This window comes from Carica papaya, chromosome 4 (assembly GCF_054855325.1).
Source record: "Carica papaya isolate Zhongbai chromosome 4, ASM5485532v1, whole genome shotgun sequence".
Taxonomy (NCBI): Eukaryota; Viridiplantae; Streptophyta; class Magnoliopsida; order Brassicales; family Caricaceae; genus Carica; species Carica papaya.
The window spans coordinates 3,852,276-3,869,165 of record NC_142312.1 but is presented as its reverse complement, the minus strand read 5'-3'; the positions used below and the strand labels follow the sequence as shown (position 1 = coordinate 3,869,165).

Below are 16,890 nucleotides of genomic sequence, written 5' to 3'. Positions count from 1 at the left end.
GCGGCTCTGTTGGCTTACCTTCGCGGCTGGACATTTTTCTTTGGTCAACTTGTAGAAAACATAATGGTGAACACAATGGTGAAAAAATCGCACGAAACGAGAAACGCGAAGGGGCTCATCGAATGCGATTTTTAGTTTTTTCCGCAGCGGCGCCGCCAGACTTTACCCATAGTTTTCAGCTCATCCACTATTCCTTTTGCTCCAATTTGGCCATGGGGGTGTTCAAAATTAAATTCTGAGCGAATAAAAGAATTTTTACCTTTTTTGGCAGCCAGAGGTGGCTCCGGCACGACGGCAGACGGTGGTTGGCTCCCTTCTTTGATGACTGGTTCTTCTTCTCCAGCGGGGGGCTAGCAGCTAGGGTATGAGTTCGGTGTGATATCAGATATTTATACCCGTCTTTCTTAAATCTATGTTATTCATCGCATTTGATCTCAACCGTCCGATCGCGTTTAAGGAAAAAATGAATCTGAATAATTCATCGCGATTTGATCTGGACCGTACAATTGCATTTAAAGAGAGAACGAATTTAGACCGTTCATTGTGTTTAATCGCCACCATCTGATCGTGCCTGAGGAGGGAACGGATTCGAACCGTCCATGCCCGCAAAAACGCATCCGAACCATCCGATCGCGGGCACACAGATTTCCAGCGTGGCCTCCCGCATGGCACCGAGTTAGTGTACCTTGCCACACGACGCGCTCCGGTTCGTCGGGACTGCTAACTGTGCATCCTACGTGGTGTAATTTTTTCTAATTGCGTTTTGATAACTAGTTTCTGATTTTTCTTTCAAAAATACCTCCTGAACCTAAATTTTTACCTCTTTTTCCCAAAATTATTTTTAATTCCATCTTTCACTTATTTTTTTCTAATTTTTTATTAAATAAAAACTTATAAATTTAAAACTTATGTTTTTATATATTTTTTTAATTTTAAAATTAATCTCGGGTGAAATTTCAGACCCGGGTATTACAACACTAGCTCAGTAAGAATATCACACTAATAACTGATATGAAAAATTGAATGTTGGTAAAAATCACAAAACAACTAATTTAACCATTAATTTAAGCAAATACATTTAACATTAAAATGTTTATTTCATACTTACAGCTACGAATTTTCCAAAATCAACCTATGAAAACAAGTAACCAAATGACTTTTTAATTTTATGCATAAAATCTGTAACTATTCCTTTTATGTAACACCCAAAATTTTTTCTTTTATTTTATTTATTTTATTTTATTTTAAATCTTTATTGGAATTTTGTTTAATTTTATTCTATTTTAATAATTAATTTATAAGGTTTTAATTTAATTTAATTTAATTTAATAGAAATAATAATAATAATAATAATAATAAAATAGGGTAAAATTATTTTTGGGATTTAATTGAAATTGATTTTGGAAAAAAAAAAGGTGAAAATTTGGATTCTGGAGGTGTTTTTGAAAAGAAAATCGAAAATCATGGGTCAAAACGTAATTTAGAAAAATAGTGACACGTCAGCAGTCCAGTCAGCAGTCCAGTCAGCAGTCCTAGCCAACCAGGACACGCCGCGTGGCAGGGACGCTGACGCGGGAAGCCACGCGGGACAGAGACACGTGGGCGATCCGCGTGCGTGCGATCAGACGGCCCAGATCCGTTCCCGCGCGCATGGACGGCCCAGATCTCACGCGTGCGGACGGTCCAGATTTATTTTCAATTTAATCGTGATTGGACGGCTCAGATTAAATCATAATGGACAGCTCAGATTAAAAGGAGAAGGTTATAAATAATCGCATCCACACCCAATTGCAAACCCTAGCCGCCAGAACCCTCGCCGGAGACGACGATCCAGCCACCGGATGAACCGGCTGCCGCCACCTACCGCCGCACCGGAGGATTTTTCGACCACCATACGAGGTAACATTTCTCCTCTTGGCTCGTTTTTGGATGCTGAACCTCCCTGTGGTCAAATCAAAGCCAAACCACCGGCCAATTGGCCGGAAAACACCGCCGAAGTCCAGCAGTGCTGCCGCGGGTTTCTTCGATTTTTTCCTCCGATGAGGCCCTTCCCGGTTCTCATTTGATGTAATTTTTATACCACTGTGACCACCGTCCTTTTCTCTACAGGTTGACCAGAGCAAAACACCAAATCACAACTCGCGCCGGAGGAGCCACCGCACCCGAGAGCTTCACCGCCAGTAAGTCTCAGTTTTTTTAAATTTTTTGGCCGACCGAGGGCCCTAGGGATGTTTTATCACAGGAACCAATGCAAGTTTGGCCGAATTCGGCTGAAAACAGCCAACCTGAGGCGGATCGCTGCCGTGGGCGGCGGCACCGCCGCCGTGCCAGAATTCTGAAATTGGCCGAAAGGGGCTTGGGTCTGATTTGGGGTTTTTTGGGGCCATGTGCAGGTACCGGAAGTGTGTTTCAATTTATGAAAAAAAATTCAATGAATCTAGGGACTGTTCGTAGGCGCAGTGATAACCCGATTTCGGACTCCGAAATAAGTAAGGATCTTTCACCTTATTTACTATAACGACATTAAAGCTTAATAAATTATAAAACGGTATTTTATGAATTAATAGATATGTATAATTAATTAAGACTGCTAATGGAGGCCGAATCTGATGTATTTTTCGGTCAGGTGTTGTTTGATTTATTTTACAGTTTTGAATGCAGTATGATGTCTTATGTGTTTATTCTATGGTTTCGTATGCATTAATCACGATTTCATTTATTATGGTTTGAATTATTATGAACTCGATGTTGTGTTGCCTTGTTTGGTGTCCATTACTGATTTACGTATTTATGTTTGATTGGATAATTGAAATTAAGAAAAATGAAAAAAGGTATGTAAATTGATAAATGGATAATGTCGACAGCCTAACTAGATATCCTGGGAGATGGTGGACGAAGCGGGTCCATAGGGAATCCTACTGGGAACGTGGTCTCTCATATCAGACGGGGTATGGAGACTTTTTGTGTTTTGGAGCCCATACCAGACGGGGTATGGGGGCGGCCCTAGAATTAAGTTATTAATGTAAATGATTCACGTGTAGCGGGGACCCCCTATGGATCCCCATGGATACTGGTAGGCTGATAAAAGAGGAAATTTGTTGCCTGATGATTGAAATACAAAAGCATGATATGTGTTATGTTACAGAGTGTGCATGATCTTATGATATTTATGATGTTATTGTTTCTCATAAGTTGTTTTCATGAATCTCACCGAGGTAAGTGGACAGTAAAGGTTTTTATTATTGATAAATGAGTTTATTATAAATTATGCTCCATTGGTCGTTTTGTTTGTTTTCTATCAATCTTTACTTATATGACAGTGAGATAGTGTGATGTCTTTACTGGGTTAGTATAACTCATTCCTTATTTAACCATTTCATATCAGGAGAACTTAGTTCCCGAGCCCGTCCACCATCTCCCAGGATATCTAGTCAGGCTGACCACAGTATACAATTACCAATTTACATAATCTTTCATTCTCTTTTTCCTCAGTCAGCATCATCAATTCACATACAAACAAGCAAAACAGTAATTTATGCCAAACAGACAACATACAGCATCAATATCCCAGTCATTCAATCCATAATCAATAAAACAGTAAAATACGCACACGAAACTATAAAATGAGAACATCAAACCTCATACTACATTTAAAACTGTAAAACAGGCCAAATAAAAGTTAACCGACAAACACACTAGACTCGGGCTCCATTAGCGACCTTAAGCAATTTCACACATTCGTTGATTCAAGAAATACCGTTTTATCATTATTGAACTTTAATACCGTGATAGGAAATAGGGTGAGGGGTCCTTACTCGTTTCGGAGTCCGAACACGGCTTCACAGTGCGCCTACAGGCTGTTCCTAATTTTTCCTGAATTTTTTCCCGGGGAACTGAAACGCACTACTGGTACCTGCACGTGTTCCAAAAAATCCCAAATTAGGCCCAGGGCCCCTTTTTGGCCAATATCGCAATTCCGGCACGGCGGCTCCGCCGTGCTCCGGCGACGGCGCCGCCGCTTGCGGCGGTGATTCGCCTCGGTTTGGCCATTTTCGGCCGTTTCCGGCCGAATTCGGTCGTTTCCGGCCGAATTCGGCCACACTTGCATCGGTCCTTGCGATAAAACAACCCTAGGGCCCTCGGGGGGCCAAAAAAATTACGAAAAACCGAAGCTTACCGGTGGCGGTGCTCTCGGGTGCGGCGGCTCTCCGGTGAGGTTCGTGTTTTGGTGATTCGGCTCCGATCAACCTGTAGAGAAAAGAATGGTGATCACGGTGATATAAAAATTGCATCAAACGGAGGCCGGGAAGGGCCTCATCGGAGGCAAAAACCGAGGAGGGGCGCGGCGGCACCGCTGGGTTTCGACTGTGTTTTCTGGCCGTTTGGCCGGGATTTTGGCTCCGATTTGGCCACAGGGGAAATCAGCGTAGAAAAACGAGTCGGGGGTATGAAATTTACCTCGATCGGCGGTCGGAAATCTCTCCGGTGCGGCGGCGGGTGGCCGCGGCTGGCGTCTCCGGCGTCTGGTTCGTCTTCTCCGGCGATGGCAGGCGGCTAGGGTTTTTGTGGTCAGGTGTGGGGGTTCTATTTATACTCTTTTGCCTTTTGATCTCAGCCGTCCATTTTGATTTAATCTGAGCCGTCCGTTTTTGATTGAATCTGGACCGTCCGTGCGCACGCTTGATCTGGGCCGTCCGATCGCGCGTACGCGGATCGCCAACGTGGCCCGTCCCCGGTCAACGTGGTTTTGCCACGTGGCAGGTCCTGGTTGGCCAGGACTGCTGACTGGGTCTGCTGACGTGGCTGCTGACGTGGCATTTGTTTTTTTTTTAACCTATTTAAAATATTTAAAATAAAATAATCAAATTTTTTTTTATATATTTTCCGGGCGTTACACATACCCCGTCTAGTGATGAACGCCAAATATATCATCGTCTCGATACCCCATCTGGTATAAAGGTAAACCATATCTTCCAAACCTTCTAGTATGGGACTTCTTAGTCCCATTTGACTGAGATAATGTCTATAGTAAGGTTTCATATGTACCAGGTCCGTCCATCATTTTCTAAGATGCCCATTAATTTTCTACATATATAGATCTTCATCATCTCAACAGCCACCAATCACATACTAACGTCTTATTACGTATTTATAGATTAACCTAAAAGGCCTATAAACAAGCAATACAGTTTATAATAACCGGGTAACTAGATAATCAAATAAATAAATAAATAGTCTAGGGAAAATAAAATAAAGTAGATAATCAATGGCATAGTTCAAACTAGCAATTTAATATACATAATTTAATAGTAAATATTTTAAGCAATACAGGAGAAAATGAACAGTAAACTAGGGCAATCGTATATTGATAAGTTCCAATTACACTAATGACATGTAATTATTATTAGGATTTTCTAATATTTACAAAATATAAAATTATTAATTTTTTAAGCCTCAATTAATCGTACTAGAGAATAGGGAGAAAGATCATTATCCGGATCGGTGTTCGAAATGTCGTGCTATCTACTACGCCTCCTAACAATCCCCGAATTTTCTTAATTTTCCCCGCAAAAATTAAAATACCCGTCACGTAACCCAAAAATACCTCAAAAGGTCAAAATCAGTGTCGAAAACCCTTTCCGACCAATTTTAGGGTTCCGGCACGATGCCACAGTCATGCTCCAGTGTCGGCTCCACCGCCCACAACCGTAGTTCGCCTCGACCTAAACAGTTTTGGCCAGTTTTACACGTATCCTTGTGAAGAAACACGTTAGGTAACTTCATTGGCAAAAAAAAAGTAAAATAAAATTTCGAACCTACCAGCGAGAGGGGTCTCTGGGTGCAGTGGCTCTGCCAGTTCTCCTTCGAGGCTGGGGTTTATCCTTCTCTTAACCTGCACAGAAATGATCGGTGAACACAATGGTCAAAAAATCGTATGAACAGAAAACAGGAAGGGGCTTATTGGAGGAGTTTTAGGATTTTGGCTATGGCAGCTTTGCCGGGCTTTATCTGCGGTTTTCAACTCACCCCCCATCATTTTTGCTCCAATATGGCCGCAAAGAGACTCAGATTCGTATTCCGAGCAGAAATGAGAAAATTTTACTTTTTTTTGGCAGTCGGCGGTGGCTATAGTACAGCAGCGACCGGGGTTTGTTCTGCTTCTCTGGCGCCAGATTCTTCTTCTCCAATATCGGGTTCTTATTCTCCGACGGGGGGCTGCGGCTAGGATTTGGTTCTCTACGAAGAAGAGTTTAAATACCCTCTCATCTTCGATCCGAGTCGTCTGTTTGCATCGACGTGGGGCGAAGAGGACTATTCGATGGTTTCCTGTTTAGGTTGATAGCGTGGGCAAATCGAAGTCGTCCATCACGATCTATCTCATCTGTCCGATCGTGTGTAAAGAGGGAATGCATTTGGACCGTTCTCGCGTGCGGGATGAGATCTTGGCAGTCGGATCGTTAGCGTGGCTCTCGCGTGGTGTCGATATCAGTATAGTTGCCATATAGTGTGCTCTGGTTCGTCAAGGGTGCTGACTGGGTTGTCCCAAGTGACCAAACTTTTTTTTTTTTTGCGTTTTAACTCTCTATTTCTAATATTTTTTTAAAAAACACATTCCGAATTCAAATTTTCACTCATTTTTTCTAAAATTATTTTTAATTTCGTTCATAATTTATTTTTCTAAAAAAAAAACTAAAATTAAAATAAATAAAATTACTTATTAAAATATTTTTTTAAATAAAAAAAATCATCCCCGTACTAATTTTCGAATTCAATATTACAATTGACCAAAAAAGTTCAGAATTAAATTGGGCAATTGTCAAATAGTTAGCCAACTTTCGTACCTTAATTAAAACAATGACACGGTTTAGGCCAATTAATTTGGTATTAGTCAATTGAATGCCATCCTATGATCTTATATTTCTATTAAATTTTATGGATTATGAATTATAGCTTCTTTAACTTAATTAGTCACTAAATTGTTACTAAAAAAATTAATATAAAATTTTTTTATAATTAATTTATAATATTTTATTTATTATAATTTAGTCATTAATATTTTTTATTTATTTATAATAATAATTTTATTTTTCTATTTTATAATAAAAATGTTAAAACAGTTATATTACATTTACTAAAATACTGTTTCGTTAAATACTATTTAAAATTCTGATGTGTTTATAACAATATGGGTAAATAACTATAATACTTATTGTTATTAAATTCCTTTGGATACATTTATATATTTAAACATTTGTTTGTAAAATTTATAAGTCTAGTTTTGGTTTTGATTTTAGTGATTGAAAGATAAAATATTTGAATTAATTTTTCGTGATTTAAAAATTAATTTTTTAAAATATTTAATATTTATGTTTATGTAAAAATATCTGCACATTTATTATTATATATATATTTTTTTTGAGTATTCAGAAATTGAACCCGGGCTTAACAACAGGGTAATTTTAGTAGGGTTCGGCTTGACTCAAACCCAGCCCATCCCAGCCCAGCCCATGGGCATTTGCTAGTGCACATTTTACGGTTAGTTTGGAAAATATAATATCATTAATTACATAATTAAAAAATAATGTGATTATAATTATCTCACATATTTAATTACATTTCTATTGTAATAAAAATTTAATCAATTTTTAGTTACAAATTTTTTAATATCAAATTGGTAATTAATTTTTTTATGGAAGCACTGAAAAAATAGAAAAAGAATATATAGGGAAAAAATAAATAAATAACGATTACAAAATTGGCAAAATTGCGAAAAATTGACTGAATTGAAATTCAACCAATTTCTTTAAAAGGAAAGCTCAGATTTTCACAGCTTCACAGGTGATTACGGAAGCCCAAGTCCAAAAACCCAATCTCTTGCCCATCTATGCCGTGCCTGCAATTCGAGCTCGCTGGTACCATTTCGTCTTCAATCGTCTTGTCCCTGCAAACCGGACAGTTCATAGACCGTAGCCTCAGCCATTGTTCAATGCAATCTTTGTGGAACATGTGTTTGCACCTTGGTAAAACCCTAATCGCCTCACCATGCTCGTACTCCTCCAAGCAAATCGCACAGTTTTCATTCTCAAACGCCGATAAATTAGACGATGACGATGTAATACCGTAATCGGAGTTGGCTGGTAATTTCCCGTGAATGAAAACCGGAAACGCCGCGATCAGCTCGTCGCGGCGGCTCAGTGAATTCGACCACGTGGATGGTGGGTTTTCGGCGGGGGAGGAATCAAAGAAGAATTTCATAAGTAGGATAATGCTAGCAATGAGGACGAAAGCGAAGGCGATTGTGATTATGAAAGGTATATTGACTAGCATTTGTTGGGAGCGATTAGACAGAAGAGCATTCTCGTCTTCTGGTGGTGGCTCCATTTTCGTCTTCTGAAAAAGTGATTTAGAGACTCATATGACGACGACGAAGACAAGTTCCTTTTAAAGGGTGTTTCTTTTTTTTTTTTTTAATTTTTTGTGCGGGGTGGTGAAGTGATTAAAGGAAATATATGCTACGACTCGGGAGTACAGAAGTTGGTCTGACGATTAATCCTGAACGTCTGATAATGTAATGGAAAAATGGACGGTGAGATATGGGGGGTTTTAGGTTTGTTTGACAAAGTTATTTATAAGGCATGATATTTGTCTTTGTGGTAACAACCATAGTAGATTTGTTTCAGAACGCGGCGATTAGGATGCGTGACAGCTTTCAGGTTGTTTGTAATTTGAGTAAAAAGGTAATTATTATTTTTTTAATTTATTGTAATTAATTCCATCACCATTAAAACCATTAGATCCTATTCATTATATTAACAAATATTATTATATATTTTTTGAATAAAATAACTTGTTTTCTTAATTAAAAAAAAAAAAATTAAGGAAAGACTTTTTAAGGTAATTTTTAAGTAAACGATAAACAAGGCTTTAATTTACTACCACGTAATTTAAATATTAAGGTAACAAAATTAATTATTCTAAACTTAATCTATTTATAACATTTAAAGTTAATTTTTTTATGTACAAAGTTTATAATTTTATAATTGAGAAAATATAAATTTAAGTAAATTTTACTGCACTTACAAAGAAATCTTATTAGTTATTACCACACCATGTTAAATGATTTATGCAGAAAATTACTGAATCACTAGAAAATATTAGACAATCACTACGAATCACTACGAAACATTAGACAATTACTTAAAACATGATATTTCCAAGACACCAAAATAGCACCTTCGCACACAAAGTATTGGAGGCAATGGTTGAAAAAAATAAACACAACATTTCAAAATAAAATCGATCAACATTTCTCTCGGATTGTTGAAGAAGCCCATTTGAAATATCCGCAGTTAGCTTCGGGATTAGATGCAGGTCCCTACATATAAAATGAGGGAAAAGAAGATATCCAGTTAGCCAACAGCACCAGCATCTTCTCAAACGCTCTCTTAACACGAAAAATAGTCGTTTTGGTGCTAGAATGATGGCATATGAAGTTCTTATTCCTAATGAAATCAACATTGCTGCCGTATAATGATGGCGTTAAACGGTTATGCAAGAATGTTTAATCGAGTGCAAATGCAAATGATACCTCAGCTCGAGCACAGACATAAAATCTGCGACCAAATGTAGGGCCCGGTTTCTTCACTACCCGAGCAACGCAAGGTTCCTTATGGCCCTTGCAGAGGGGAATACTATTTTGCATAACTTGTTGTATTCTTTGCCACTCTTGTAAAGCAACATTGTTTTTCTCCTTCAAAGAACCGCCATCTGGTTCGTCTTGGTACCGTGTAGAGAGAGTTGACTTAAACTCAGATGGACTTGAGTTGCTGTTGTCATCATCCGCGACAGGTGTTTTGATGAATTGATGATCGGCCATAGAGTTGTCTGCTTGATCAGTAGAAACATCAGCAGACTTATCAACACTATTGCTAGAATTTGGACATTTCTGGAAGAAAGATCTCAGAGAGAGCTGGGACCCTTGACTTTTTCTTGATTTTTTCTTGGTTATATCTCTCGATATAGGATTGACATTCTCACTTCTCGCTGTTAGTGAGATTTTACAAGCAGTCTCAGTAGTGTAACCTCCAGATTTTCCATCTATTTCTGAAGTGGCACCTTCACAGTCTCGTTCCAAGTGACAGCATTCATCTTGAGCTATGCTAGACACAGAGCACGCATCATCTAATGATCTTTTCACACTCTCGCTACAACTCCTTACCGTTATATTTTCATCTGTAGACAAACTTGATACCTCGAAAGACTTGACTTGCTTTGCAACTTGTCTTTTCATCAAAACCGATACTGCAAAAAGCTAAAGACAGTAAATTAGCAGTGGAAGCTAACAAACTAAGAAAGGCTTAGGCAAGAAATGCAAGATGCATAGTCCCCGAATATGAGACATAAAAAGCATGCGGCGCTTGTTCGAGACTGTGAATCATGGGCAGATATCTGAAAGAACAAAGGTCTCTCATACCAAGTGTTTGTTGGAGACCATGAATCATGGGGAGGTATCTGGAAGCTAAAGTTGGAGTGCTATGTTCTGGAACATCAGGGATTCCCGACAAACTAGCATATACAGGAACATGGTCTGATCCTTCCAATTTAGAATTCCATCCTCCTTTCCACCTGTTAAAAATAGGTTCTTGCTTTTACAGGTAAATCTACGCAGTTAGAGTAGAATTTTAGAGAGAACTGAAACAACAAGGTGGCCAACAGGCATGTGCCAGATGCATTGCATAGTACAGTGCTCAACTAAAAGAAAACTCAGAAGAATCATAACCACCCAAACCATATAACTTGGTCACATGGAAAACTACTCCTAAAATGGATTAGAACATATTTGCTTCTGGAAGATTTTCAAGTTTAAAAGTTCCAAGGTCACCCCCTCCCTATGTCCCTCTCTTGTTGGCCCCTGGACAATCATAAAATGGATAGGCACACATAAATGTGGAAAAAAAGGTCCATCATGCCTCCATTCACAATAATTGCCTGTGGAACTTCCGTAAACACATAGTGAGAAACATATCATCTAGCGCAAAGTGATAAAAAATAACAGCATAAGGCAAAAATTTCCTGATTGAATAATCAAATGATGACACCAGTGTAATTTCATGTCAAGATGACATCTATATACATGTATATAACCAAACCAAATTTTTACCTATGTGCATTTCCAGGTTTCAGCCGTTTATACTCTGTCAATATGTCACATTCATTAACATGGCAAGTAATGAAATTATGGTCCTTCTGATCATTCTCTTGATGTAAACATAATCCTGCAAAGAGAATATGATCAATTCTTGTCCCGTAATTAAATTGTTCAGCTCCAGTATTCGACGGCCAGCACGTGTATGCTTCTCTTCTGTTGAAAGAAAAATAATATTGTCAGTATGCAAAAGGTCAAACACTCATTTCAAAGTTTGAAAATAAGGAAGTATTTCACATGCATCAACCACTTCTTCCCTGGCCAAAGAAACTTAAAACCATATCCAAAGTCGAACCACTAAAAGAGTCATCTTTTGATTGGAAATAACTGAAAGCCAGAACTTCTAGGAAACTCACAGTAGCATTGAGGAAAGCGCGAGAGAGAGAAATAAGGTCAAGCAATCCAAACGTGCTTTATATAAGAGCTTCAAACAAATTAGAAGTACAATATTGAAAAGAATGGGAAGATCAGAATGCTGGATATTCATCAGTTAAAAATGAAAGCCAAAGTTCACAGTACATTGTACACAGAAGAACTTCATAGGAAAAATATGGTATAAACCTGTCAGGATGTTTTGCTCTAAAAACATCAAAGAAAGAGCCTCCATGGTCCAGTAGAATAGATCTAAACCACTGCCTGAACCTATAAGAGAAGTTGCATAATAAACTAACTATTGCCATTGACCTATAAAAAAGTAAATAAAATTAAAGACAAAAGTAAGACTGGTCTGAACAAAAAACAGTAACTCACTCGTTCTTCTCAAAATCTCGTTCAGCATCACACCGATCTATGGCAGCAGGAGCAATGTTGAGGTCACCAACAACAAATATTCTCTTTCCTCTATCCAGAAGATACTCCCATCTTTTCTACAGCAAAAGTTCAAATGTCCATCAACTGAATTAAACAATTTATGCCCACCATGGCAACCGTGTAGGGCCTCATCTATGTGGTTAAATTTCGACTTGGACCCCTAAGCAACAGATATGATGCATGCAAGACCAAAGTCCCAAATCAACATTCATACTTTCTACTTGCTAATTTAGGATATATTGGAACAAATCTAGAATTGTTGTCGAACTCATTTATAAGGTTAACTTAGTTTATCTAAAATATCATGAAATCCTTCTTTAAAATGAAGAAAGAGAAAAAAGATATCATGTGAAATGCTATATGCAATTGGATTAATGCACAACAAATTCGATCAAAACTTATATAATGTATAACATATTATTCAAATTCTACATAATACTTTATATGAAATAAAGAGATAAATGTGAATTTGCAAATAAATTTCATAAAAAAATTTCTGAATTTGTTCCAGACATAACCTTAATAAAAATGGATATAATTACTATAACTCAAAAAGGAAAGTATACCATGCACCACAAGTCCACATTATATCCTGCAAACACCCACACATTAATTTCCAGTTCGCATAAGCAAAAACACAAATGAGCTTACCTGCAAAATCTCGAAGAACTTAAGCTTAAACCGGATCCTGTCAGCATCATCAGATTGAGCTCGCGGTCCGTATACATTGAAAACAACTGAAAAATACCCAATGCCCAACCCATTATAAACATAGAAAACAAGACCTTATCCAACTCACATGAAATCAGCATGAACCAACCATGAAAACGAGAAGCTAAGATCACAAACAAAAAACAAAGCAAAATTTCTGAATTACGACTCACCAAAATGACCATGATCGGTGATAACACACCGTCCCTCGTTGTCAACCTTGAGAAGCTCGTCTTTGGAAAACTCCTCCAGTCCTTTCGCTATACCCGGCACTTCATCTTTTCCAGCCCTCGAGTTCTCGAGAAGACCAGTGAACCCCTCCTCCGCCGCAATCGGCAGTGCCACTTCGTGGCTTGAAAACGCCGACTTCACGCGGCAAAACGTAGCCACACCTGCAGATAATAAGAAACGTGAAGTATGGGTAGCTGGCTTTTCATTTTTTCAGTGTCAACTTCTTTGAGGCAATAAACCAAACAGCTTACCTGAATAGCCCGTACGTCCTTTCTCACAAGTGCGAGTGCATGAAAAGAACGATTCGTACCCATCAGCCATGGCCAAATCAGCTGTTAATTCCTGTCTTCTCAACTTCGTCTCCTAATTTTTGCCTCGAAATAATTTATTCAAAATCAGATATACATATATATATATATACATGTACATAGTTGAGGGAAACAAACAGAGTAAATACATATAAAGATATACAGGGAAAGAGTGCGGGGAGTGGAAATTCGAAGAGATTGAAGGACCTGAAAGCAAATAATGTCGGCATCGAATGATTCGAGGAGTTTGGAAAGAGAACCAAACTGTGAGATTCGTTGTCTAAGTCCATTAACGTTGTAAGTTACTATCTTCATTGGTTCTCCGTTCTGACTCTCTGGTTTTCCTTCTTCTCTTTAAAAAGATAATAAAGAAAGGTAATTCCTCTCTGTGTCAAATCTATATGACACCGGAGTGGAAACTGTCACGATAGACACTCAGAAGGGGTTCTCTTCAGCCTCAAAACGTTGCCGTTTTATGAACACACTATTAGAAAAAGGAAATTTAATGTTTTCCCAGAAAACCGAGTAAAAGTTCACGTACCGAAAACCTGGTCAAAGATAATGATCAATCCTAGACTACAAGAGCACATCAACGGCTAAGAAAGCTGGGTCCCAATGGACCAGGAAGCACTGGAATATTACTCTACTCGGAAAGTGACTTTCAATAAATCTAATACAGCAGGTGGTGCGTGCACACGCCGGTGGCTCGTGGAGAGCACAAGTTATTCCAGCTGCTCTTGTCGTCTTCTTATCCGGCCATTTGTTTTCTTTAATGCTCTCTGCTCCGGCTCCTTCGTTTGCCATTTTCTCTTTCTCTTCATCCATCATCTGGAGAAGAGTATTACAGTTGTGGTCGTGGCGGTGTTTTCTCTCGCTTTGTTCGGTTGAATTACTATTGGCCTTGTCAAGTTTTTTGGTTTCTGAGAAACAGGGCAGCATGGATCAATGGAACGCGAGGGATTTCTCTGAATCTGTGGTAGCAGAATTTGGGCCTTCGACTTCTATGCCTTCCTCGAATCATGCTCAGAACCAGAATTCCATGCCTGAACGCAGGTTTCTACTCGCTTTTTAACCTAATCTTTTTGGCTGACTTCGTTGATTTTATTCTATTTTTAGTCTAGTTTGAATGGATACAGTTCTAGATTTATCCACGAGCAACTATTGCTCGGTGCTTTTTCTTTGCATTTCTGACTACTTTGTTGAATACCTAGTTTTTATTTTCTTTAATTGGTTCTGAAGTAGCATTTGTTTCATGAAGGCAGTTCTTTTATTTCTTCAGAATAAAGGAGAAGTAGATTGTTAAATCGATTTGATGGTTGCGCATATTCATTTCTGCAGAATCAGTACACTGTAGAAAAAAATAATTCATAATAAAGTTGAAAAAATGCGTTTCTACTGTTACTTTGCTACCTTACAAATGATAATCTAGACTGTCTTGTCACTACTAAATTTAAATTTCAGCAATAAGGTTATATTATGTTCGGTTCAGGTTAGATATTAAACGATAAAGTTGAATTTTTTTATGAATTAATTTTGGAGAGTCTGTATATTTAGTAGGCGAAGGCCTGAGGTGGAAGTGAAGGTAGAAGTGAAGGATCCGATTACTGCAAGAAAAGTTCAAAAGGCAGACCGCGAAAAATTGAGAAGAGATCAACTTAACGAACAATTTCTTGAGTTGGCTAACACACTAGGTACTACTATTCCCTTCTTTTGGTCAAAATCTTGTTCTGTCTATCAAATTTCTTGACATGCTAAGAACAGCGAGCCTACTGCTTTTGTAACTCAGTTTGTTTAATAATCTCTAGGTGGTAATTGAAATTCTGCAAAAAGACTGGGTTTTTAAACGTCTAAGAATGTTAAAGCGATTTCATTAGGGGAGTAGAACTGGCAGCAAGGTCACTTTTGGGAATGAAGAATAAGATGAACTCTCTGAATGTTATTCTGCTTTGGTCACTTGTGTAGATCTTCATTGGCTTACATTAGTGATGTATTCTTTCCCCAATCTTGATCAAGTGCTGTAGGATGGGTTTGTTTTTTCCCTTTTCCATGGATGAGTTAGAGAAATGTTCTAGTTTTTCTTGTTCAAAGAGTGGACTTCTTATATTTTTGGGATCATGTTGCATGCATAACATTCGAGAATTCAATATCATGATTAAACCCTGCCTTATATCAAAAGGTCCATGCATTTCATGATGTAGTTTGGTGAGTCATATGGTAGCATAATAAAATTGTATCCTGTGATTGTTAATCTGTTCTTCGAATGTGAACGAAATGCTTGTTCTTGAATAATTATTGTAGTTTGGAATACAGATCCAGATAGACCTAAGAATGACAAAGCTACTATTCTTACTGACACAATCCAAATGCTGAAGGATCTAACTTCTGAAGTTAACAGACTAAAGGTTGAATATGATGCACTTTCTGAAGAATCACGAGAGGTGCGTGCTCTTCATACTTCAACTGAAGATTGTCATTTCTATATGATTGCTTGTATTTTTATCCTTCTTTTTCATTAATCAATCAGCTTATGCAAGAGAAGAATGAGATCAGGGAAGAGAAAGCATCTTTGAAATCTGAGGTTGAAAATCTAAATGTTCGATATCAGCACAGTCTCAGAATTATGTTTCCTTGGGCTCCTGTTGATCCTTCTGTTGCAATGGCGCCAGCTTATTCATATCCAATTCCTGTAGCAGTCCCTCCGGCCCCAATTTCAATGCATGCATCCTTGCAGCCATTTCCCTTTTTTGGGAATCAGAATTGCGGTGCCTTTCCTAATGCGTGTTCAACTTTCTTTCCCTATTCGGCCAATCCACCAATTGATCAGCCATCAGCACAGTATGCATCCTCTTCCAATATTTCAAGCAAACAAGACAGTAGAAGTAAAACACTGGATCATCCAAGAAGCAGCAATTCAGGACAAACTGATGACAACAATCCCAATAATGTGGCAACTGAGCTTGAACTTAAGATGCCTGGATCATCAACACAACAGGTCAGATCCAGAATCTTAGACTCAATCCATTCAAGAAATGCTGGTGACACTGAACACTTGTAACTCAGTGTCTATCTTTATGCAGGACGTTTCTGCTGAAGGAAGGGGGGGCAAGCAGGCTCACAAGAAAGAAAAAAGCAGCAGAAACGGAAGCTCGTCAAGCTGGTATTCGTCATCTAAAGGTGTTCAAGCTAACTCCTCTAACAGCACGGGTGACATCTCAAAGTCTAATGAGTGAAAAAGTCATCTTTCCGTAAATTATTCACTTGTATTTCTTACCCATTAGTATGTTTTTATTCAATCTTGTAACCAGGAGGACCAGAAAATAGTTTCACACCCTCCATTGTTCCATCAAATGATTTACCTGACAAAATTTGGAGGTTTGCTGCAACTTACTGACTCACTGATTTTCAGTCATCTTAGAAATAGAATTGTTGCCATTTAGGGCAGTCTTGGATAGATAAATCTGTTTCTGTATTCTGTAGAACACACTTTCCATGTGTTTATTTCGATAAAGAAAAAAGTGGGCAACATAGGAAGTTTTCTTAAATGTGCATTGCAGAATGTTCCGTCGAGTGATTCTATTGTTCAAAAGGGGAGCTGACAATTGTATTGGTTACATTTGCATTTAG

General features: G+C 38.3%; 3 protein-coding genes across 6 annotated transcripts; 1 reads left to right on the top strand and 2 right to left on the bottom strand.

The window, feature by feature from the left end:
* Nucleotides 1–7,833: 7,833 nt before the first annotated feature.
* LOC148266208 (RING-H2 finger protein ATL57-like) lies at nt 7,834–8,382 on the bottom strand. Its single transcript, XM_088218112.1, has one exon. It carries the CDS (start codon nt 8,380–8,382, stop codon nt 7,834–7,836), a length of 549 nt encoding a protein of 182 aa, XP_088074238.1.
* A 791-nt stretch (nt 8,383–9,173) lies between these two features.
* Nucleotides 9,174–13,755, bottom strand: LOC110822146 (endonuclease/exonuclease/phosphatase family protein). Of its 2 annotated transcripts, XM_088217429.1 has the most exons (10): nt 13,474–13,755; nt 13,210–13,321; nt 12,901–13,119; nt 12,668–12,753; nt 11,957–12,072; nt 11,768–11,848; nt 11,162–11,362; nt 10,475–10,626; nt 9,590–10,302; nt 9,174–9,376 (listed from the first exon to the last, which is right to left on the bottom strand). In XM_088217429.1, exons 1-10 carry the CDS (start codon nt 13,579–13,581, stop codon nt 9,302–9,304), a joined length of 1,863 nt encoding a protein of 620 aa, XP_088073555.1. In that variant the 5' UTR covers nt 13,582–13,755; the 3' UTR covers nt 9,174–9,301. The 2 variants fall into 2 exon arrangements, with proteins under 2 accessions (XP_088073555.1, XP_088073556.1); XM_088217430.1 differs by lacking the exon at nt 11,768–11,848.
* A 58-nt stretch (nt 13,756–13,813) lies between these two features.
* On the top strand, nt 13,814–16,808 carry LOC110822145 (transcription factor bHLH121-like). 3 transcript variants are annotated; one of them, XM_022052162.2, is made up of 5 exons: nt 13,814–14,319; nt 14,824–14,957; nt 15,565–15,704; nt 15,791–16,258; nt 16,344–16,808. In XM_022052162.2, exons 1-5 carry the CDS (start codon nt 14,039–14,041, stop codon nt 16,494–16,496), a joined length of 1,176 nt encoding a protein of 391 aa, XP_021907854.1. In that variant the 5' UTR covers nt 13,814–14,038; the 3' UTR covers nt 16,497–16,808. The 3 variants fall into 3 exon arrangements, with proteins under 3 accessions (XP_021907854.1, XP_021907853.1, XP_021907855.1); XM_022052161.2 differs by having other exon boundaries at nt 13,816–14,319; nt 14,821–14,957; XM_022052163.2 differs by having other exon boundaries at nt 13,821–14,319; nt 14,821–14,957; nt 15,577–15,704.
* Nucleotides 16,809–16,890: the final 82 nt, after the last annotated feature.

What these genes read in the sequence shown, in the direction of transcription:
- LOC148266208 (XM_088218112.1), bottom strand. Translation starts at nt 8,382, where the DNA reads ATGGAGCCACCACCAGAAGACGAGAATGCTCTTCTGTCTAATCGCTCC.
- LOC110822146 (XM_088217429.1), bottom strand. Translation starts at nt 13,581, where the DNA reads ATGAAGATAGTAACTTACAACGTTAATGGACTTAGACAACGAATCTCA. An exon ending in AGTTCTTCGAGATTTTGCAG is followed by an intron (nt 12,073 to 12,667) that starts GTAAGCTCATTT and finishes CTTTTGCTGTAG; the next exon opens with AAAAGATGGGAGTATCTTCT. An exon ending in TGGTCTCCAACAAACACTTG is followed by an intron (nt 10,303 to 10,474) that starts GTATGAGAGACC and finishes AGCTTTTTGCAG; the next exon opens with TATCGGTTTTGATGAAAAGA.
- LOC110822145 (XM_022052161.2), top strand. Translation starts at nt 14,039, where the DNA reads ATGCTCTCTGCTCCGGCTCCTTCGTTTGCCATTTTCTCTTTCTCTTCA. An exon ending in AATTCCATGCCTGAACGCAG is followed by an intron (nt 14,320 to 14,820) that starts GTTTCTACTCGC and finishes CTGTATATTTAG; the next exon opens with TAGGCGAAGGCCTGAGGTGG. An exon ending in TGAGTTGGCTAACACACTAG is followed by an intron (nt 14,958 to 15,564) that starts GTACTACTATTC and finishes TAATTATTGTAG; the next exon opens with TTTGGAATACAGATCCAGAT.